Below are 24,227 nucleotides of genomic sequence, written 5' to 3'. Positions count from 1 at the left end.
CTTACAGTAAGGGTGAAAGATGCCTTAGCACTGTATGAGACCTCTGACTCCCTTGAGGCAGCCATGACTGTTATGGTCTGGTGATGTAGGAGCGACATGCGACTAGCTCTGAGCAGGTGGTGACTATACAGACCGCAGTTCCTGATCTTAACACAGACACTAGCAGTAGCCGTGGGATGTTCCTGTCACTCCCTGGACACCTCGTCACAGCCGGAGAACTAGCTACCCCTAAAGGTAGAAACCGGAAAGCTATCTTGCCTCAGAGAAAATCCCCAAAGGATAGGACAGCCCCCCACAAATAATGACTGTGAGAGGAGAAGGAAATGACATACGTAGTATGAAACAAGATTTAGCAAAGGAGGCCACTTCTAGCTAGATAGAATTAGTACAGGACAGAACACTGTGCGGTCAGTAATAAAAACTAGAAAAAGTCCACCGCAGAGAAATGCAAAAATCTCCACACCTGACTAAAGGTGTGGAGGGCAAACTCTGCTGCCCAGAGCTTCCAGCTTAGCTGAATAGGTTCATACTGATAAGCTGGACAAATGAGCAAAAAATAGAAAGTGCTAAACAACAAAGTCCACAACAAGTGAACTGCAAAAGGAAAAGCAAGGACTTAGCTTTGCTGAACTGGTCAGAGTGTCAGGGAAATCCAAAGAGCCGTGACTCCAGGCTGGAACAATTGACAACTGGCATTGAATGAGGGAACAGGCCAGACTAATATAGCCGAGCCAGAAAGACGATCAGTGAAAACAGCTGCTGATGCTAAATCCCAGAAGCAGCCATACCACTCAAAAAAACAGGAGGGAGCCCAAGAACAGAATTCACAAAAATGCCACTTACAACCACCGGAGGGAGCCCAAGAGCGGAATTCACAACACATGTCTCTGGCAATCCGAGTTGATCGCCGTCTTCACCAGAGACATCGGGAGCCATCTCTGAGTGCGGGAGGTTCGGGGTCGAGGGAGGTCAGCACTGAGCCTACTGAGGAACCCATGCAGATGGATGTGGCATCACATTCTGGTAAACTGTCTGCTGTCTTGCATAAGGGGGGTGTGTATTTCTTTTGTGGTAAAAAAAAGGCCACTTCGTGGGCATGTGTCCTTCCCGACCACTTAGTAAACAATAGCCGGAAAATTAGTGGCCCCGGGTTGGTGGGAGGTTAGCAACCCGGGCGTACTTATCACCTCTGTGGGTAGGACATAGATTTTTCTACCAGCCATAATACACGTGGGTGGAATTTAGGTGGACGTGTCAGTATTTCTGGACAGTGGGCCGGGGTTCAATTTGAACGTTAGGTTCGTCCAGGTCCAAGGCCTCATCCCACATACTCTGTCCAGAACCATACCCATAATTGCCATCGACTCCGCCCCCTTAAGATTGGGGCACTTTACTCAAGCTATCCGAGATTTCCAGCTTCAGGAGGGGTCCATGCACACTGAGGTGTTGGACTGTTATGTGCTAGAGGGTCTGCCTTCACCTGTAGTAATGGGACTTTCTTGTCTCGCTCTGCACAATCCTGTAATAGATTGGCAGACTCAGGAAGTAGTTAAATGGAGTGTGTTCTGTTAAGGACAATGCTTGGGTACCCAGTTGACTAGGATAGATACCCATATAAGAAAAGCACGGCACTCCATTGTTGAAATTGTTGAAATGCTGTTGGTGCACAAGTAGGGTATCCGATCCGCCATCAATAGTCTAAAAAAACTTGGCACTCAAAATTCAAAGAAAAAAGTGGTTCATTTATTATGCATCCAGACAATAATAGTTGAACGTTTTCGGTCCTTACTTGGACCTTCTTCAGAACATACTAGCGGTGTGGATATCTCCTTAATTATATTGTCTCAGTGGGAGATAAAAAGTGTCTGTTGCCTGGGTTTGATGCACATGGGAACTGAGTGTCCACGTGGTATGTTAGCCCGGGTTCTGTACTGTGTGTCTGGTAAGAGGAGTCAGCGCTTTTCTTTGCTGCGAGCTGCGTCACTGTGGGTCTGCGCTGTAAATGGTTTTCTAAGATGGACCTCAGGGGGGAAGTATAATCTCATCCCATTAAAGAGGGGGATGAGTGGAAGACTGCGTTCAATATGCCTGAGGGACACTATGAGAATCTGGTGATGCCTTTTGGATTGACGATTGCGCCCACTGTCTTTCAACACTTTATAAATGACATCTTTAGTCACTTGGTAGGCAGATTCGTTGTGATCTATGTGGATGACATACTAATTTATTCACCTGACCTTGAGTCACACCAGGTACAGGTCAGGCAAGTCTTACATATACTCCAAGAAAATAAATTATATGATAAACCCGAGAAGTGTATGTTCTTGGTTGAGGAGATCCCTTTCCTAGGATATGTGTTGTCTTCCACCGGTTTTCATTATTGGATTGGGATCGTCTAGAGGATTTGAGGGTGTTACAAAGATTTTTAAGTTTCGCCAACTACTACCGTAAGTTCATAAAAAAAACTTTTCAGTAGTAGCCATTCCTCTTACAGATATGACCAGAAAGGGGACGGATTTCTCCAAGTGGTCCAGTCCTGCCAGGGAGGCATTTGATACGTTGAAAAGGTGTTTTACTTCTGTGCCGATTCTTGTTCAGCCTGACGTCTCTCAGCCTTTTATCATTGAGGTTGATGCATCTCAAGTGGGAGTGGGAGCTGTATTATTACAAGGTGTATCTCCTGGTAAATGGCAACCATGTGCTTATTTTTCTCAAAAACTGTCACCGGTTGAGAGAAATTATGACATTGGTAACAGGGAACTCTTAGCAATCAAATGGGCTTTTGAGGAGCGGCATAATTTTTTGGAGGGAGCGGTTCACCAAGCGATGGAAGGGTGGTTATGGCATCTATATGCTCTGATCTGGAAAGAGAGGTGTGGAGAAACGGGGTCAGTGGGTGCTCTCGTCCGCTGGCCCGGCTGTCTTTAGCAAGACTGCATGGACTACGGCTCATACCACTGAACGCCCGCTCTATCTCCCCGTGGGCAATACACTACACAGACAACACAGGGTTAAGGTAAAACAGTGTGGCAATACTTTATTGAACCACAACACACAATAGCAAACAGAACAATCTCACCATGGCTGGAATTGTTTGGTTACATGGGCGCATATAAAATATCACTGCGTCTCCATGTATTTCCAGTATGACACGATGTCAGGGCTGCCAGGGTCACATGGGCGAATATAAAATATCACTGCGTCTCCATGTATTTCCAGTATGATATGTCGGAGCTCCCAGGGTCACATGGGCGCATATAAAATATCACTGCGTCTCCATGTATCTCCAGTATGACATGATGTCAGAGCTCCCAGGGTCGCTACTCCATCTGTGGATGAACGCACAGAGAAGGGGTAACGACAAGCATAGGGAGATGACCAAGAACTGTCCATAGAGTCCATACAAGGTCCAAAGCCAGTTGCCACGAGAGCCACCACCTGGCTTATCTGACCATCTCCATGGAACCAGGCGACCAGCGGGTCCCAACCCTGGCTTTCTCCAAACATATCCATGGTGCAGAGATGGTCACTGGATCAGATCTGTGTCCTTCCACCCGGAGGCGAAAACCCCTAGGTTGTATCCTATAGAATCCTAGATCAGTGTCCCTCGTGATGGTGCCATGATGAATTGGCTGCAGTCCTTTCTCTTGTCTGTTGGGTGTTTTGCAGAATGTCTGGCCGGTAGCTCTGTATTACTTCAGACACCCAGGATGTGATCTGAGTCTTTTTTATACCTAAGGCATGTAAGCTATTTTTAGAATTACCCAGGGTCTTTCAGTCCAACATCAAGATAAGGTAAACAATGGTGATGGGATTAAGTAGCACTATTAGCATATAAGCACACATAAATAAACAAAGCTTAACCCACTCAATCTCTTGACCCACCAGACACAAACATCTAAATTCACAAGCCAATATACAGACAAAAAGCCAGTTCTTTTGGTTTTGCAAAAACATGGTTGTCTGGGAAATTAAGATACAATCTGGTTTCTTCACAAGAGGTGTAAGGGTTCCTGTATTTTAATGCTGTGGGGAGAGCTGCACATGGCAGCAAGGGAGCAGAGCTAAACGCCGGGTACTAACCTGGTAACCAACAGGACCATACACATGTGACAGAGTGGGAGGAGGTCAGGAGGCGGAGCCAGATGCAGGGGAACAGAGAAGAGAAAAACACTAGAGAGTTATCAACAAGCAAAGATCGGAGCCAGGAGATCAGGAGGTACCAAAAGGGAGAGACAAGGGATAGTCAGAAGCAAAGCCAGTGTTCAGTAATCCAGAAGAACAGACAGAGTAACGCACGGAGAGCAAGATAAACACAATGCAAACCGGGCACACACTCCAGGGGTCTAGAACACAGACTAAAGCAGAACATATAGAGATAGTGACCACGGCACTCAGGGCTTCTTGGAGGTGCACAAGTTAGGTATCCAACCCATCAAGCATAAATAAGAAGTACTTGGCACTATGGAGATCTTTTTTGCAAGTTTTAGAAATTGATTTTATTCGGTGCATCCAGCTCAACATATAAACGTTTTCGGTCTATACAAAAAGACCTTCATCAGAAACAATTGTGAGTACTGGAGACCACAGTATGTGTGTGTGGACCTACACATAAGGTCAAACGTCAGCTGGGGCACGGGAGCGCAAGGCGCCTTGATGAATGTGGCGATATGTATACAAAGCGCTGCAGGAGAGCGAGGAACTCGCAGGGGCAAGAGCGCTGAAAACCACCGACGCCACGAACGTCGTGCTGCAGGAATGGAGACGCCATTGTCGGTCAATTTTATCACGGACCTATCCGCATCGACGGGGAATACTGTAATTCTTGTGGTTGTGGAATCCTACAGAGAACAAGGAGTTAATCAGAAATACGTATTGATATAATGTTAAGTGAGACTCTTCAAAGAGACTTAAATAGAGTACAAAACATGTCTTTATTGTATAAACTCACTCACAAAAATACATACGGGCATGTAGCCCAGATACAAAACAGGATAAAATGGGGGGACAGACCAATAAACATCACAAACTGCCGCAAGACCTCTGCTTAAATATTGACAGCAAAAAGAGCACAGAAGTAATTATGACCCAGAGCAGAAAAAAATGCATGTGCAATTCTCCATAGAAAGAGACAATCTTTCCAGCAAGTGCTAGGCAAAGCCCCGGAAAAGAGAACAAACTGCTCATCCGGTCTAAACAGAAGTGATCTAATGCTTACCCATGTGGGGAGGAGACCCGGCAGGGAGTGAACGCACAAGCCCTGACGCACGTTTCGCGTGAATGGCTTCCAACCTTGTGGTTGTGGGTAGATTTAGTTACTGTTACTGTTAACCTGTAAAGAACTGCGGAATATGTTGGTGCTATATAAAGATTATTATTATTCTTCAGTAAAATGTCTAATTTTATCACTTTACCAGTGTTACCAAATGCCAAATCTTTGATGCAAATTTTTGTCTGAGAAATTAGATTACATGTGATCCCGACACATATGGTTTCTGATCAGGGGTGCAGGATGTCTCCAAGTTTTGGAAGGAATTTTGCACCAATCTGGGGATCCATTTGTCATTTTCTTCCGCTTTTCACTCGCAGTCTAATGGGCAGACTGAACGGGTTAACCAGAATCTAGAGACGTACCTCAGATGTTTTGTTTCTGATAATCAGGAGGACTGGGTTACCTATTTACCGTTGGCCGAATTCACTGCAAATAATCGTTGTCAGGAATCATCGGTAAGTCCCTGTTTTGGGGGGCATATTGGTTCCATCCTCAGTTTAGTTCTTTTAATGGTAACCGCCATTCTGGATTACCAGAGGAAGAACGGTTTTCATCTTCCATTTCTACCATATGGCAGGGGGTTACGAATAATTTGAGGAAGATGGGATCCAAATATAAGAGTGTGGCTGATCGAAAATGTTTGGTGAGTCCGGACCTGTGTGTTGATGACTTGGTGTGGCTGTCCTCTAGGAACATTAAGATGAAGGTTCCATCTTGGAAACTGGGTCCCAGGTTTATCGGTTCTTATAAGATCATAGCCATCATCAATCCCATAGTATTCCACCTTGCTTTACTGTCTACCTTTAGGATCCATAATATATTTCATTGTTCTTTCCTCAAAAAATACGATGCATCTTCACTACCATCGCCTCTACCACCATCTCCTGTCATTGTCGATGGTAATCTGGAGTTTCAGATTGCGAAGATCTCTCGTCTTATTTGTTGGTCGTTTCAGCATCTGGTACATTGGAGGGAGTATAGTCCTGAGGAGAGGATATGGGTACCAACATCTGCTTTTCATGGGGTCAGACTGGTCTGGGCTTTTCATGAGGCACACCCTGATAAGCCTGGTCCTGAGGTCAAGGAGGTTCCTCATAGAAGGGCGGGTACAGCCACGAGGTTACCGCGACAGTGTGGTGCCAGAAGACCACAGCTTTTGATTTCTCCTACTCCAGAAGCACTTCTCCGACATATTAAATGTTTTTATTTCTTCTGGAAGAACAGGGGATAATCGCCCATGTTGGAAATCCCTGTGCTCAGCTGTGCTCAGTTAGCCATTCTTTTTCTGTTTATAATCTGGGCTCTGTTTCTAATCCTCATCAGAGCTAGCTTTATTGCTGCATGGCTCACAGAGGGAAAGGAGTTGGCATGAGAAGGAGAGAGTTGTAGGAGTTATTAGTGACTGTTGCTTGGTTTGTACGTGTGGTAATTTCTTATCCTTCTCTATTTTGTTTTTCCCCCCCTTCCTGCACATCCCCGTGGATTCCTCTGTTATATGTGAGTGAATATTTTGTATGTCTCGAGTTTTCTATTAACCCTTGTCTGTGTTGCCCTGTTTGTTGGGTTGGTGTACTGTGGTGCACAGTAAAACCCCTCTTCCCTGGGTGGGGGAAGAGAACAGACTGAGGGCTAACTTAAGAGATAAGACAAGGGCGGAGGCCCCGGCATCTTCGCCATCTGAAGTATCCCGGGGAGCAGGGCGAGCTAGGGTGGCCCCTAGTGTTAGGAACAGGAAAGGAGTGCCTGGCCCCGGCACCCGACAGCTGTGTTGTGACATTTGGCAAATAACATGTACAAAAATAGAATAGTATGATCTGCAATTATAAGATTAAAACATACTTTTTAGAATATATTTTATTATTAAAAAAATAAAATAGATTTTACATTTCATTTCAATGTGATATATATTCCCTGATCAGCCATAATCCACAAAGCACAAAAACATAATTTACATTCACATACATGATGTGCACTTTCAAATAGAAGGGCTGAATTTCAGTTCCAGTCCAGGCCTGACTACATGGTATCTAATTAGGAATCCAGAGGTTAGGTGTACATTCCTCTGTATTATGTAAATGTACACATAACATGCATACTGTACACATTACACAAGATGCATACTGTACACACAAGATGCATACTGCACACACAAGATGCATACTGTACATAAACCTACGTTTGATCTGGTAAAAGAATATCAATTTAGCAGTACCTGGTATTTTGTAAAGTTGGTTACACTGTTTTTATTAAAGACTGCAAAACAAAACGATCTGTCTTTTACCACTAGAGAGTATGCAGTATTGCACTTCACATAAAGGTCTAACTTCAGGGCAACACAACTCAAATATGTAACAAAGGAAAATTAGACATCATATAAAATATCTAGTTTTATAGTCCCACTGCAGCTCCATACTGCTTTCTGAACAGAAGGCACACAACATTCATATTTATTATCAGCTCTAAGCACTTGATATTTTCCACAACCTTGAGCAGCCAAGAGAGCTCATGGAGCTCTTAAAGGGAATGTGTCATAAAAAATTAATACGTTTTAATTTTTAAATAGGATAAAATATGAAAATTTTAAAAGGTTTTATATTTTTAAACACTAGGGGGAGCAGTTGCTGACATTTGTCGCGAAAACCTAGTATACTGCTAGCTCACATTGTGACTGCAGTAAATGTGAGCCAAATCTGATCACACGTTTCTGACGTTACTCCTCCCCTCCTCTTCTGGGTGCTGATTCTAAGATCCTGCTAACTAAAGCCAAACGTGAAATGGTGCCACTCCCTCACTAAATACAATTCCTCCATTTATGGGAAGGTTTACTTACTGCTTTCACTGAATGATAAAAATTACCTGTTATCATGATTCTGGCTATACAAAACTTGTATTGATTTTTTTCTTATTTAATGCAAAGAATAAAATCTGAAGTTTAATAATGATGCACACATTTATTTATTTTATTAGAGGAGGGCATAACTTTGGAATAGAGGGGTAGAGAGGAAAGGGAAAACTTCCAGATTCAGTGGATCAGCGTAAAATGGAGGGGTTTCTCCATTTTAATAAAAGAAAAATACAGGAAAAAGTCCTTTATAAGCAACTTTGTAAAAAAAAAAAGTGGGTCCAAACTCCTCCAGAATGCTGTGAGACTAATAAAGTTATACCGAAAACGATTACTTCATATGAGAGAACAGAATCAGACTATTAATATGCCTAAATTAAATTAACAAAGAAATTTGGAGCAATAAGGTCCAGGGAATAACATAAAAACTTATCATTTTTTTGCAAGAACATCATCATGACAATCAAATTAATGCATGTGACATAAAATAAAAATAGTAGGAGAGACACATTAGAAAAGAGATCAGGTAGATGGCAGCGTGTGCAACCCTATTACATCGGGTAATGACATAATAAAGTGCAGAGTGCGATTCTAGAGTATGAGGGACAAGAATGAGGTAGTGGGGTGGTAAATATGGAAAAAATATGGAAAGAAGCCTGTTCTTTGTTTTCCTGATTTAAAGGGGTCTGGAGATTTGGCGACATAGAGGCTATCAACCAGAATGTCTTTTAACCCCTTAACGTCCAATGACGAGTAGTGTCCGCCCCCCCAGTTTGTTGTGGGCTCCGGCGATGAGCCCGCACCTTTTCCGGCACATGACAGCTGATCTGATCAACTGTCATGTGCCCCTAACAGCCGTGGGTAGAATCGTGATCTACCCACGGCTGTTAAAATGTTAAATGCTGCTGTCAAACTCTGACAGCGGCATTTAACATGCACACGCTGGAAGAGCATCATTACCTCCTCCCATCGGTGCCAGTGTCACATGACAGAGGGTCGCCAATGGGTTGGCATGACAACCCGGGTTCAGTATGAGACCCCTGTGGTTGTCATAGCCGGATAGCTATGAGCGCCACCCAGAGGTCATAGCAAGGGAGCATTTCTTATCTATGGAGTACAAGAGATCGGATGATCGCAGCTTTAAGTTTCCCATGGAGACTATTGAAGCAAGTAAAAGTAAAAAAAATGTTTTAAAAAATATTAAAAAAAATATATATAAAGTTCAAATGACCCCCCATTCATAATAAAAAATCAAATATACACATATTTGGTATCGCCGCATTCAGAATCGTCCGATCTAGCAATATATAAAAAGAATTAATAAAAATCGGTAAAAGTCCTAGCAAGAAAAAAAAAAAATGGAAAATCCAGAATTACGTTTTTTTGGTCGCTGCAACATTGCAATAAAATGCAATAACGGGCGATCAAAGGATAGTATACACACCAAAATGGTATCAATAAAAACGTCAGATCGGCGCACAAAAAATAAGCCCTCACCCGGCCCCAGATCCAAAAAAATGGAGACACTACGGGTCTCAGAAAATGGTAACTTTATGTTTTAAAAACTTTTGAATTTTTTTTTCACCACAGATAAAAAAGAACCTATACATGTTTGGTATCTGTGTACTCGAAAAGACCTGGAGAATCATAATGGCAGGTCAGTTTTAGCATTTAGTGAACATTGTTAAAAAAATCCCAAAAATAATTATGGAATTGCCCTTTTTTGCAATTACACCGCATTTGGAATTTTTTTCCAGTTTTCCAGTGTATGATATAATAAAATCAATGGTGCCATTCAAAACTACATCTAGTCCCGCAAAAAAAAAGCCCTCACATGGCCATATTGATGGAAAAATAAAAAAAATGTTATGGCCATGGGAAGACGGGGAGCAAGAAATGAAAATGTAAAAACGGAAATACCCCTGGTCCTTAAGGGGTTAAATTACTACTCCTTCATGCTGTCATAAGGGGTAATTGTGGAAGGCATTCTTGTAGGATTGGATCTGTTTTCAGTATTGGCCAATGTCTGTTTAGGACAGTTCTCATCATATCCCATCTATGGTTGTAAGTAGACATATATCTGAGATTCGCATCTTTAGGTTGTCTCCCTCTGGTAACTAATAGATCAATTCTTGAAGCATTTTTTGCCCTTAAGTATCCCTTCCTAATGCATCATTTGCTGTATCCTCGTTGCTCCCCAAGGTCCACAGCTTGCTCCTCAAATAGATGGTCTGATGTGCAAATCCTCCTGGCATGGAGGAATTGTCCAGTGGGCATGGCCCCAATCGTGGAACGCGGATGTGAGGATGAGGCATGCAAAAGTGCATTTACTGAGGTTTCCTAGCGGGACATGTCAGTGTGCACAAAACTACTAGCCTGAGTGTAATATCCAGAAACGAGATTTAATTATGATGGTACTTGTAGGCGAGACTGATATTGGAGTCATTGCGATTCAACCCCAACATAAAGTCATGTAAATCACTAACTGGGCTCTGTCAAATGAAGAGGGCATCATCAATAACATCATCCGGGACATGTGCGCCACATGGACCGGCATTTAGGGGCTGACCTATTTAAACCCCCGGGACATGGCACAAGACACTCCCCTTCTTTAAGAAGCATCTACGCAAAACGCGCATTAAGGGGCCAGCAGGGAGACACACGGTCATTGCCAGCTACAATGGGTGAGCAGTAGTAACGGTGGGGTGCTTAGGAGTTTGGTGGTTTCTATATTTGGTACCTTTGATCTATCACCAGCCCTCTCTGCACCTCATATTGCCTTTACATTTATACAATTGTTTTCATATGAGTTATGATCTGACTTACCCCTGGTTACTCCATTGTCCCTGGTTTCTCCTCTGCTGTATCAGCATGTCTCTGCATTTATCCCCCCTTTTTGATGCCAATATATGTGGCTTGTATTATATGTATGTAATTTTCCTTTAATAACATTTTTTGGGGACTTTATTATCCTTTTTGTGGCGTATGTACTCCATTTTCCTTTCGGTGTTATCATCAATATACCTATACCATCCAAGGATTTGGGGGGTGGCATGTGCCCCATTCAGAAAAAATACCTCTCTCCCAGAATCCCAAAAACAGGTTAGCATAGGATGGCACACGTGTGGCTCCCTTTGCTTTTCCCTGCTTCTCCAGGAAGAACCGGTCCTTAAAGGTGAAAAAAGTATGAGTTAAAATGAGTCGCAACAACTCCAATACCAGCTCAAGGTTACTGGTGTCAAGGAAAAACTGGTGGCCCTTAGCCCATCATCAGGGCGGATGCTGGTATATAAAGAATCGACATCCACTGTGACGAGAACCATATCCGTGTCCACGAAAAGACCATCTTAGGCTACGTTCACATTAGCGTTGTGCGACGCAGCGTCGGGCGCCGCTGCGTCGCCGCATGCGTCATGCACCCCTATATTTAACATGGGGGCGCATGGACATGCGTTGTGCTGCGTTTTTTTGGCCGCAAGCGTTGGGCGCAGAAAACGCAGCATGTTGCATTTTTTTTGCGTCCAAATTTCGGCAAAAAAGGACGCATGCGTCGCAAAACGCAGCGTTTTTGCGTGCGTTTTGTTGCGTTTTTGTTTGCGTTGTGCGTTGCGTCTCCGACGCAACATCGCACAACGCAAATGTGAACATAGCCTTACCCGCCTTAGGACGTCTGTAGTGTCCCTGACATAGGAGGGCAGCGTCTCAACCTGTGGACGTAGGTAATGTTCTCTAAATTTACAAGTCGGATCACATAGCCCTCCTATGCCAGGGACAATAGGATGCCCAGAGTGAGAGACCAGGTCCTTATGGACCTTGGCGAGAAGGTAGGGATAACTGAAAAATGTACCAGGAGTCCCCCCAGAACTTTTTTGTCAATTATTCCCCTTTCATATGCAATTTCCAAGATGCTTTGCAGTAGGCTTTGGAAGCTTGATAAGGGACTCTGGGGCACCTGTGGGTATAGGGGTCTTTTTTATGTAATTGTCTAAAAGCTTCTTTTTTGTACCTCTCCACCGGCCATATAACCACATTTCTCCCTTATCTAGAGGCTTGATAACTATATCATCCCACAACCTAATTTCTCCCAGTGCTCGTCATTGGGGAGGGGTCAAATTGTCCCTTTTGTTATAGTTGATAATGGTTTTAAAATTCTCAACACCTAATCTAGTAAAAATCTCGACCTGCGGACATAAAGACAAGGGGGTAAACGTGGTATACCTAGCAGAAATTAAAGGCGGAGAGGCACATGTATCCAGCATGCTGCGATCTGGAACATTGCCTATGGCACCCGGTAATGACATGTGCAGGTCAGTTACGTCAGCGCAATGATCACTGTGACCCGTAGTGCCATGTTGTCAGCCGCAAGCGATGTAATCTCCGGCATAGATGACTAGACAGATGAGCTGACATCAGCAACTCTACACCTCGTGGGGTGGATATTTAAGATCTGGCTCGACACACAATGCAGCATAGCCCACTGAGGAAGCCAACGGGAAACACTCGTTGGGGCTGTGTGGCGTGTGACCCGAGACATCTTTATTATGGGTTAGAATCTTCAGGACATGGGGTGGTCATACCAGTTTGTTGCACTATTGCTCTAGATACCACTATCATTGTTACATATTTACCGCCCCACTACCTCATTCTTGTCCCTCATACTCTAGAATCGCACTATTCACTTTATTATGTAATTACCCAATGTAATAGGGTTGCATACGCTGTCATCTACCTGATCTCTTTTCTAATATTTCTCTCGTACTGTTTTTATTTTATGTCACATGTATTAATATGATTTTCATTATGATGTTCTAGCAATAAATTTATACCTTTTTATATTATCGTTTTGAACTTGTTGCTCCAAATGCTCTTCTTTAGTTTAACCCCTTAGTGACAGAGCCAATTTGCAGCTTAATGACCAAGCCAATTTTCACAATTCTGGCCACTGTCACTTAATGTGGTTATAACTCTGGAATGCTTAAACAGATCCCACTGATTCTGAGACTGTTTTTTTCATGACATATTGTACTTCATGTTAGTGGCAAAATTTTTTCGACATGACTTGTGTTTATGTATGAAAAAAAGAAACCAGGCAAAAAAGATTGAACATTTTGCAATTTTCAAACTTTTAATTTTTATGCCCTTAAATCAGAGAGTGGTGTTACACAAAATAGTTAAAAAATAACATTTCTCACATGTCTACTTTGCATCAGCACAACTTTGGAAAAAACATTTTTTTTCTGTTAGGGCGTTATGAAGGTTAAAAGTTGACCAGCGATTTTTCATTTTTTCAAAAAAATTTACAAAACCATTTTTTTAGGGACCATCTCACATTTGAAGTGACTTTGGTGTGTCAGAAAATACCCAAACAGAACAGAAACAGAAAATACCCAAAAGTGACACCATTCTAAAAACTGCACCCCTCAAGGTGCACAAAACCACAGTCAAGAAGTTTATTAACCCTTCAGGTGCTTCACGAGAACTAAAGCAATGTGGAAGAAAAAAATGAACATTTTACTTTTTTCACACAAAAAATTACTTGGAATTTGTTTTATTTTAACAAGGGTATCCAGACAAAATGGACCACAAAATTTGTTGTGCAATTTCTATTGAGTACGCCGATACACCATATTTGGGGAAAAGCCACCATTTGGGTACAATGCAGGGCTCAGAAGTGAGGGAGCACCATTTGACTTTATGAACTCAAAATTGGCTGGAATCAATTGTGGCGCCATGTCGCATTTGGAGAACCCCTGTTGTACCTAAACAGCGGAAACCCCCCAATTCTAACTCCATCGCTAACCCCAACACACTCCTAACCCTAATCCCAACCCTAACCACAACCCTAACCACAAACCTAACCCCAACACACCCCTAACCCTAATCCCAACCCTAACCACAAACCTAACCCTAATCCCAATCCTAACTCTAACTTTAACCCTAGCCCTAACTTTAGCCCAACTCACTTTAGCCCAACTATAACCCTAACCTTAGCTTTAGCCCAACTCACTTTAGCCCAACACTAACCCTAATGGAAAAACGGAAATAAATGTACTTTCTTTATTTCATTATAGTGTCTATCACAGTGATCAAAATTAACCAATAGGAAAATGTTCCTATTGTTGCCGGGTGTCGGCCAGCAGATATCGACCCACCATCTTCTCCTAGAAGAAGACACCTGGGGACAGCAGAGGGGAATTCCTGGACTTCAGAGGTACGGGGGGGGGGGGGGGGGGGGGGGGGGCGATCAGGAGACCCCACACATCAGAGGAGAGAGAAATTAAATGGAAAATCAAGCTTTTTTTTCTTTTTGCAGTTGCCGTTATATTATTAATAACGGTGATCACAACACACGGGGTCGGTAAAAACTGACCCGAATCATTTTATCTGGGGTCTCAGCTACCCCCGGTAGCTGAGACCCCGGAGAAATTCCGACTCTGGGGGCGCTATACACTTTTTCCACAGTACCCGTAATTGCCGTTGTGAAAAGGCATATCGGCAGTCGTTAAGGGGTTAATTCAGTCCTGGAGTGTCCTTCCTTAATCTTCTGTATTGGACCTCTCCACAGGGTTTGGGGTCCCTACAGCAGATCTTTATTAATGGTTCCTTTTATGGTCTGTATTTACCTTAATAATATGCCTAATCACGAAAAACTGGCAAAAAATTGTCAGGAAGTGTTAATACATGAGCCAAATCCTGGTCAAATAGAGCAAATACGTCACTAAGCTTAACCCCTTCACCCCAAGTCTGTTTTCACCTTCCTGACCAGGCGAAATTTTACAATTCTGACCAGTGTCACTTTATGAGGCAATAATTCTGGAACACTTCAACGGATCCTACCGATTCTGAGAATGTTTTCTTGTGATATATTGATAGTGGTAAATTTTGGTCAAAATGCTTTGCGTTTATTTAGGAAAATATCCAAAATTTGTCAAAAAATTGCAAAAATTTTGCAATTTTCAAACCTTGAACTGTACATCAAAATAATTTTTTTAATTTTTTTTTTCATTAGGACATTAAAAGGGTTAAAAGTTAAATCAGCGGCACCAAGTGTTTGGCTACTATCACACTTCTCTTTTTTACAAACATTTTTTTGCATTATCATATTTTGAGCGCTATAATATTTCTACATTACTGTCGCCAGAGTAATGTAAGGGATTGTTTATTGCTGGACGAATTGGTACCCTTTTTGAGGCACATAACATTTTTTGAGCACTTTCTATTCCAATTTTTGGATGCAGAATGAACAAAAACCAGCAATTCAGGAACTATTTTTTTTTTTTATGCTGTTCAACGTGTGGTAAAATTGATAAGGTATCTTTATTCTTCGGATCAGTATGATTACAGCAATACCACATTTATATCATTTTTTTAATGTTTTGCACAATAAAAACAATTTTTAGAAAAAACAATTGTCTATGCATCGCTATATTCTGAGAGCTATAACTTTATTTCTCTGCTGATGGAGCTTTATGGCAGCTTATTCTTTTGTGGGACAAGATGACATTTTCAGTGATAACATGTTTATCTGCATTCGACTTTTGGATTGCATTTTATTCCACTTTTTCTTCGTTGGTATGACGGAAAACCATTTTTTTACGTTGTTCACTGAAGAAGCAGTTATTGTCCATCCAGACGCGGTGACACCAAATGTGTACTATTTTTATTTTTGTGTTTACATAATTATATGTATTTATTAATATAATATTTTTCAGGTTCTTTTTGTCAATTTGCTATATAAAAAAATTATACATTTTACAACTTTTTGTTTTACTTTATTTCATTTTCTTTCTTAGTACCTCTATGGGAGTTTAACTTCCATTACTCTGATCATTGCAATTCCATGTATTATACCTGTCAGTATTACACTAACAGAACACCTTTTAGACCATGCTCCTGCCATGGTCTAACAAGCCACCGTAGCTAACTGAACCAGAGGTCGTCATTTGACCTCCAGTTGCCATGACTACCATTGGCAGTCCAGAATTACGGGGGGGGGGGGGGGGGTAACGATCGGAAGGGAGAGGGGGCACCACATCCTAGCCTTCTAAATCGCCATTGATCGTGGCATTTAGAGGGTTAAACAGCCGGGGACTCTGTGGTGTAATAATTATAGGGGATAACTCAGGAGACTCTTTGCGTGGAACAAGACAACTACAGGACACAGTTTTATAAGTGGTAAAGTCTATATTATCACACGGTGATTCAAACAGGTGCAGAGAGAAACTCAAGTCCACAACACTTGGTGCAAATATCAAATGCAGCTCAGCAGTCTATAGGAAACTTCAGAGGAAAATGCAATCACGCAGAAAGTCTATGAAGCACAATTATTCTTGAGGATACTTGACACGAATAAGTCCTTGCTTAGTCCACAACACAGATAGATATGCTTATAAGGCAGTTCAAATAATATCTTAGCTCAACCAGGGAGGTCTGAGTAATAGTCGCAGGTTCTTGCAGAGCAGAAACAGCTTACATGTCCAGCACATGCAGATGGAAGCAAACACGAGCAGCAGATGAAGGAGGATTACTGGAACTGGTGTATGCAGCAGGAGTAGCAGGATAACCCCACAGGTTCACAGGAGCAGGTATATAGCCAGGGAGTCACCAGAGGTCAGGAGCTGGATGCAAGGCAGAATACTCTAGCACAGACTGAAGGCTGGGGTGGAGTTTTATAGCAGGAAGACACAGTGCACATGAGACCAAAGACGCCATCTTGGAAAAGGGCAGTAATGCACAAAAAGGTAATAAAAAAGTTCAGAGTCCTGACATTACTCCCTCCTTAGAAGCGGCCTCAGGACGATCCTGGACCTGGTTTCTCAGGGAATCTCTGATGAAAACGAGAAATCTTCTGTTGGGCATTGATGTTTTCCACAGGTTCCCAAGAGTCTTCCTCAGGGGGATATCCCTGCCATCTTATCAGATATTGGAGCTGATTCCTGCGAATCCTGGAATCAACAATTTCCTCCACCACAAATTGTTCTTGCCCATCAATCACCACAGGCTGCGGAGGTGGCACAACACGTCCCTGGAAGGTATTAGGAGATACAGGCTTTAGTAAAGATACATGAAAAACTGGGTGTACCTTCATAGTCCTAGGCAGCTTCAGCCGGCAGGCCACAGAGCTCACAATACCGTTGATCTAGAAAGGACCAATGAATTTCTGTCCAAGTTTTTGTGAAGGAACGTTTAACTTCAGATTCTTAGTTGCTAACCACACGGAATCTCCTACCTTGAACATGGGTGCAGGTTTACGGAATCTATCAGCCGATCTCTTATAACGTTCTTGAGCTGTGGTCAGGGGGATTCCTTCAGAACCTCCAGATTTTGCCTCATCGCAGTCAGCCTTTCCTCCACTGCCGGAACCGGGGGAACTGATTGGAGACCTAAGTAAAATACACAGATGATAACCCAGATTGGCAAAGAAAGGTGTAAATTTAGTGGAGGCGCTCTGAGAATTGTTATATAAAAAGTCGGCTAACGGCAGCAACTCCAACCAATCATCCTGGACATCCTGGAGATGGCTGACATAGCATCTTAGATATCGTTCCAGCGTCTGGTTGGTACGCTCAGTCTGACCATTTGTCTGGGGATGGTAAGCGGAAGAGAGACAGACATTAATATTGAGTGCAGAGCAAAACCCCTTCCAGAATCTTGAGGTGAACTGCACTCCACAGTCAGAGATGATCTCATCCGGAACCCCATGCAACCGAAAGACATTCTGTATAACCAAGTTCACTGTATCTTTAGTGCACGGAACAAAATGAGCAGCTTTAGTCAGGCGATCAACTACCAGCATGATTGTATTCATGCCCCCCGATGTAGGCAGCTCCACAATAAAGTCCATTGATATAGACCCCCAAGGGCGGGACGGAACAGGTAATGGTTGTAGAAGACCCGTAGGTGCCACATGAGGAGTCTTGTAACGAGCACATACCTCGCAAGAGAGAACATAGTCCTTGGTATCCTTCAGGCAAGTTGGCCACCAGAAGAATCGGCTCAGGAACTCTTGTGTCTTCTGTACCCCCCTGTGACCAGACAACTTGGATTCATGTACCAACTTGAGGATCTGCAGACGGACGACCTCAGGGACGTAGATATGTCGATCTCTGAACCACATGCCACCCTTAAAGACAAGATTAATATCCACAGGTGGGTTGGCCAGAAATACATCACCGTCATAGGCCTCCCTGCACTCCTTCCACAAGTCCTGATCGTGGATAACTCCGATGAAATTGGCATCAGATAGAATGGTCTTGGACAGGGCTCCAGGTACGGAATCCGCAGCATGGTTTCGGGATAAAGCATCAGCCTTCCCATTACGAGAACCTGGACGGTACGAAATAAAGTTAAATTGATTTAAAAATAACGAGCCTGACGAGGAGAAAGACATCTAGCGGATCTAAGGAACTCTAAATTGCGATGGTCAGTTAGCACTATGATTTGTTGTGCAGCTCCTTGCAGATGATGCCTCCATTCTTTGAAAGCCGCAATAATAGCCAGCAATTCCTTGTCTCCCACATCGTAATTCTTCTCTGCTGAGGTTAGTCTACGGGAAAAGAAAGCACAAGGATGTAGCAGACCCTTCTCTCCAGTTCTTTGGGAGAGAATAGCCCCCAAAGCATTATCAGAAGCGTCCACCTCCACAATGAAAGAAAGTGTTAGATCTGGGTGTATCAACAGCGGTGCTGATGTGCAACAGATCTTAAGCCGATCAAAAGCTTCTTGAGCCTGTGATGACCACTTAAAGGGCTTTTCCTTCTTTGTCAAGGAAGTAATGGGACGGACAATATCAGAAAAATTTCAAATGAAGCGTCTGTAGAAATTTGCAAAACCAATAAAACGTTGGACCTCCTTAACGTTCTTGGGTAACGGCCAGTTAAGGATAGCCTGAATCTTACCAGATTCCATGTTCAGCCCCTGGGGAGAGATGATATAACCTAAGAACTGTATCTCAGAACGATGGAACTCGCATTTATCCGGCTTAATATACAGATGGTTCTCTTTTAGACGTCTTAAAACAGTTTTGACATGTTCTTCATGTTCCTGTAGAGAGTCAGAAAAGATTAGTATATCGTCCAAATAGATCACTACAAACTGGTCCAACAAATATCTGAAAATGTCATTAGCAAAGTGTTGAAATGTTGCAGAGGCGTTACAAAGCCCGAAGGGCATCACAAGAGATTCAAAGTGTCCATACCGGCATCTGAATGCTGTCTTCCACTCATCCCCTGGACGAATACGCACCAAATTATAAGCCCCACGAAGATCCAGTTTAGAGAACACCCTAGCATGGCGGACTCTTTCCAGTAGTTCGGGAATCAGAAGCAAAGGGTAACAGTTTCGTACGGTTACCTTATTGAGTTCCCAATAGTCAACACAGGGTCTCAGGGTCCCATCCTTCTTCTTTATAAAAAAGATAGGTGCCCCTGCTGGTGAAGAAGAAGGACGTATGAAGCCTTTGGCCAGATTTTCATCAATATACTCCTTTAAGGCTTGAAGCTCAGGTGCCGCCAAAGGGTATACGTTACCAAAAGGAATAGCTGCCCCAGGAAGCAACTCAATGGGACAGTCATAATGCCTGTGTGGAGGAAGCTGATCTGCATTCTTCTTGTCACAGATGTCAGAGAACTCTTTATATGCTGGAGGTAAAGAAAATACCTGTACATTTGGTTCCGTAGCCGTGGGCTCAGGGACAGCTTCTGTTAACGCTGAGTTGCTCCTTGTTGGAAAGATAATCTCCTTGGTCTCCCAGTTGATGATTGGGTTCTGAGAACGCAACCAAGGAATGCCTAAAATCACAAGAAAATGAGGAGAAGAAATTAGCAAGAAAGTTGCTCCTGAAGATTAGGCTCCAACAAAATTTCAAGGGGTACGGTCTCCTGATCCACAGGCCCAGAGATTAAAGGTGACCCATCCACTGTTTCCATGGTAATTGGAGAGGCTCTTTGCTGAATTTCAATACCATATTCCTTGGCAAATGCGATATCCATGAAATTGCCACCTGCACCTGAGTCAATCATAGCTGCACTAGAACTCCACTGTCCTGAACACAGGATCTTAATAGGGAGAGAACAGTGAGAGTTCTTTTCCTTCAGCTCCTTGGGGGGTGAAGTCATAGAAAGTGAATGGAATACAGCGTTTAAAGGCAGGCTACATTCAGAGATGTCAGATTCATCATCACAGTTGTCATACTCCCCTAGTGCTGCTAGCACCTTGTTAGGCCGTCTAGGACACTAGGACAATCTAGGACAATTGATCAAGAAGTGGTCAGACTCGCCGCAGTAGAAACATAGACTTTCACAAAGGCGATGCTCCCGGCGCTCATTGATCTCGCGCCTCTGAACGGAATCAATTTGCATGGGCACCTCCTCCACCTCCCGAGATGTTTTACCTGCAGGCTCTTTGGAAGGAAGGGAAAAGTTAGAAATACGGTTATATGCAGCAAACGTCTCCTGCCTACGCTCAGTAAGGCGAATGTCAATGCGCACACAATGCTGTATAAATGTCTCTAGCTCTTGTGGTGATTTAGAGAGTGAGCTAGTTCATCTTTTACAATACTAGACAGACCCCTTTTAAAAATATGCAATTGTGCATAACTGTCCCAATTGGTATCTACTGCTAATCTCCTGAATTCAGTAGCATACTCAATAACAGAATGTTTTGCCTGGCGTAAAGACAATAAAGCAGATTCAGCGGTTGCACGGCGATTAGGATAATCAAACATTAATGCCATAGCGGCCAAGAAATCATCCAAGTTATTTAACCGTGGGTCACGAGACTCAATCATCGGATTCGCCCAAGCGAGCGCTCGTGCGGTCAGCAGCATTATTACACACAATACTTTGGATCTATCATTAGGAAAACGGTCAGAATGCACATCAAAATATAGCATACATTGATTCACAAAGCCACGAAATTTGTTGCGATCACCATTAAATCTGAATGGGGGCAACTTAGGTGGGCTAGTTGGTGGCGGTTGCCAAGAGGGAAAAGTCGCTTGTGCAGCTATTTGCGTGCTTATGTCCTGAAAAGCCCGTCCATACTGGGACTCTATGCCAGCAAGTTTGTTTTCCTGGGCTGCCATGCGGGTGCTTAAGTCCTGCAAAGTCTGTCCAAACACTTGTTGATTGAGTTCAAAGCTTCCAAACTTCTTTTGCAGACCTTCCACATCTTTCTGCAGTGATCTAATTATGGAAAACACCTGCTCTAGTCTGCTTTCTGCAGTCATTGTTCCAGCAGTCTCCTTTTTTTTTTTAGGCTAGAGTATCCTGTAATAATTATAGGGGATAACTCAGGAGACTCTTTTCGTGGAACAAGACAACTACAGGACACAGTTTTATAAGTGGTAAAGTCTATATTATCAAACGGTGATTCAAACAGGTGCAGAGAGAAACTCAAGTCCACAACACTTGGTGCAAATAATAAACGCAGCTCAGCAGTCTATAGGAAACTTCAGAGGAAAATGCAATCACGCAGAAAGTCTATGAAGCACAATTATTCTTGAGGATACTTCACACGAATAAGTCCTTGCTTAGTCCACAACACAGATAGATATGCTTATAAGGCAGTTCAAATAATATCTTAGCTCAACCAGGGAGGTCTGAGTAAGGCTAGTTTCACACTAGCGTTTACCTGATCTGCGGCGGGCTGCGGACTTCCTCCGTGAAGCCCCGCCGCACCTCCGCCGCTAGCTCCGCCTACTTCTGCAAGCGGCCTGTGTACCTATATTTAACATTAGGTACGCAGGTCGTGCCGCAGTATGCGGATGGTGCCGCATGCGTCGTTTTGACGATGCAGCACCCAGCGTAGATGCAGCCATGTAGCATTTTTTTTTTCCGCATCGTCAAAACGACGCATGCAGCACCATCCGCATACTGCGGCACGACCTGCGTACCTAATGTTAAATATAGGTACACAGGCCGCATGCAGAAGTAGGCGGAGCTAGCGGCGGAGGTGCGGCGGGGGGCGGGGCTTCACGGAGGAAGTCCGCAGCCCGCCGCACATCAGGTAAACGCTAGTGTGAAACTAGCCTAATAGTCTCAGGTTCTTGCAGAGCAGAAACACTGTACATGTGCAGCAAATGCAGATGGAAGCAAACACGAGCAGCAGATGTACGAGGACTACTGGAACTGGTGTATGCAGCAGGAACTCAGAGCAGAGTAGCAGGATAACCCCACAGGTTCACAGGAGCAGGTATATAGCCAGGGAGTCACCAGAGGTCAGGAGCTGGATGCAAGGCAGAATACTCTAGCACAGACTGAAGGCTGGGGTGGTGTTATATAGCAGGAAGACACAGTGCACATGAGACCAAAGACGCCATCTTGGAAAAGGGCAGTAATGCACAAAAGGTAATAAAAAATGTTCAGAGTCCTGATATGTGGGCACCATGCCTGGCTGTGAGAGCCAGGACTTAGCAGTTAAGCTGAGATACCACTCCTGTGTCCGCCCGATCTTCAGAACGTACCGGAACTACCATTTGCGGGAACGCACTGCAAAATAGGACGTACTGGTACATCTACTGTCGGGAAGGGGATAATATACATATCAAACTTATGGAAACAGTATAACCCCCCACAGGCCATTAACATAGTCCCTGATAACCCCATTAATTTTAAGGTATCATCAATGTAATAAAGTGAAGGCAACTATGCAGATGTCAAGTAACAAAATAAAACACTCACTTTCCTCTCAGGAGTATACTTAAACGGTCATCAACAGAAGTCTTGTCTTCTACTGCATATGTTTGCCCTTTTTCCAAAGCTTGAATATTACAAAATTGTCCAGTGAGTCTCTTAAATAGCTCAGGAGGCACATGAAGAGGTTCAAACATTTTATGGTAGATGCCTTTTAGCTCTTTTTCTATTTTGATCTAGAATGCAAAGAAAAAGCAGAGATCAATTAAATTAAATCATCTATTTCTAGGGTCCTCATAATCACAATATTCAGATGCACAGCCATTCACAGGTCTGCTATCTAAATGGGGCAAATACTGGTCAGCACAATTATTCTTGTCCACATTTTCCACAATTTCTTACAGGCCTGTATTGACTGAAAGGTTATGGTCACAGCACCAGTATTTGGTCAGTATTTTACATCAGTATTTGTAAGCCAAAACCAAGAGTGGAACAATCAGGAAAAGTTTAAGGCTGGCTTCACATTTGCGTCTGTGTGCGCAGCGTATGATCCACATGCGTCATGCGTACCTATCTTTTACATGGTGTATGCATGGACATGGGTTTGTATGCGCTCGCATGCTTTTGCTTTTTGACGGTGTGCGCCGGGGCATGGCGAACGCAACATGTTGCATTTTTGGAAGCGTCAAAAATCAGTCAAATATGCGCAGGTATGCGCTTGCGGATGAGTGCCTTAAAAAACACATTACTGTCTATGGGAACGCAAGGACTTGCATACGCATGTGTTCGATGCGCTTGTCCAGGAACTGTTTTGAGACACATCCATTGAGACACGCCCTCCTGGAAATATGAAACCCATGCGCATAAAAAGCACAAATGCAAGCAAAAACGCATGCAAACGCTGCGTTTATTGCAGTCATGCGTAAGCTGATGCGGATAAAAAACGCTGCGTTAGAAAGCGTTTTTGCATGCGGTTGCGGATGATACGCTGCGTACATAGCCAAAAATGTGAAGCTAGCCTAAGGCTATGTGCACACGGTGCGGTTTTTCCGCTCGGAAATGGGCCAAAAACTCTATGTAATCCTTATGCCAGCTGATTCAATGAGAATCTTGAACTGCTGTGCACATGATCAGTAATTTTCCTTGAGTATTTGCAGTGTCTTTTTTTCTGCAGCATGTCAATTCTTTGTTCGGATTTTTAGTGTTTTTCACCATTGATTCTCACGCTGTCATCTGTGCTGCAGACTACTCCTCCCATCAGGCTACGTCTGCTGTCACTGATAACAGTGATATTGGCTCCTTCCCAGAATATTAACATCAGCACTTAGCCAGTCGGCTTTCCCTTTGCTGGTTATGAAAATTACGTGGGAGCCCACACGATTAAAAAATAAAAATTGGAAAAATTAACAGTTGCGGTTTGATTACAGCCTATGTAGGTTTATTCTGTTAACACTCCTATATGGGTTGGTTACAATGTGTG

The 24,227-nt window shown here is 43.2% G+C and overlaps 1 protein-coding gene across 4 annotated transcripts in view; it reads right to left on the bottom strand.

The window, feature by feature from the left end:
• The window catches only part of POPDC1 (popeye domain cAMP effector 1), a 227,341-nt gene that overhangs the window by 34,788 nt on the left and 168,326 nt on the right, over positions 1-24,227 (bottom strand). For all 4 annotated transcript variants that reach the window (XM_077289644.1, XM_077289642.1, XM_077289645.1 and 1 more), the window contains one exon: positions 22,796-22,983. In XM_077289644.1, coding sequence (XP_077145759.1) covers positions 22,796-22,983 — 188 coding nt within the window. The remainder of the gene's footprint in view (positions 1-22,795; positions 22,984-24,227) is intronic.

Source organism: Ranitomeya variabilis, chromosome 2 (assembly GCF_051348905.1).
Source record: "Ranitomeya variabilis isolate aRanVar5 chromosome 2, aRanVar5.hap1, whole genome shotgun sequence".
In the NCBI taxonomy this organism is placed as follows: domain Eukaryota; kingdom Metazoa; phylum Chordata; class Amphibia; order Anura; family Dendrobatidae; genus Ranitomeya; species Ranitomeya variabilis.
This window is presented reverse-complemented; position numbering and strand designations above follow the sequence as displayed.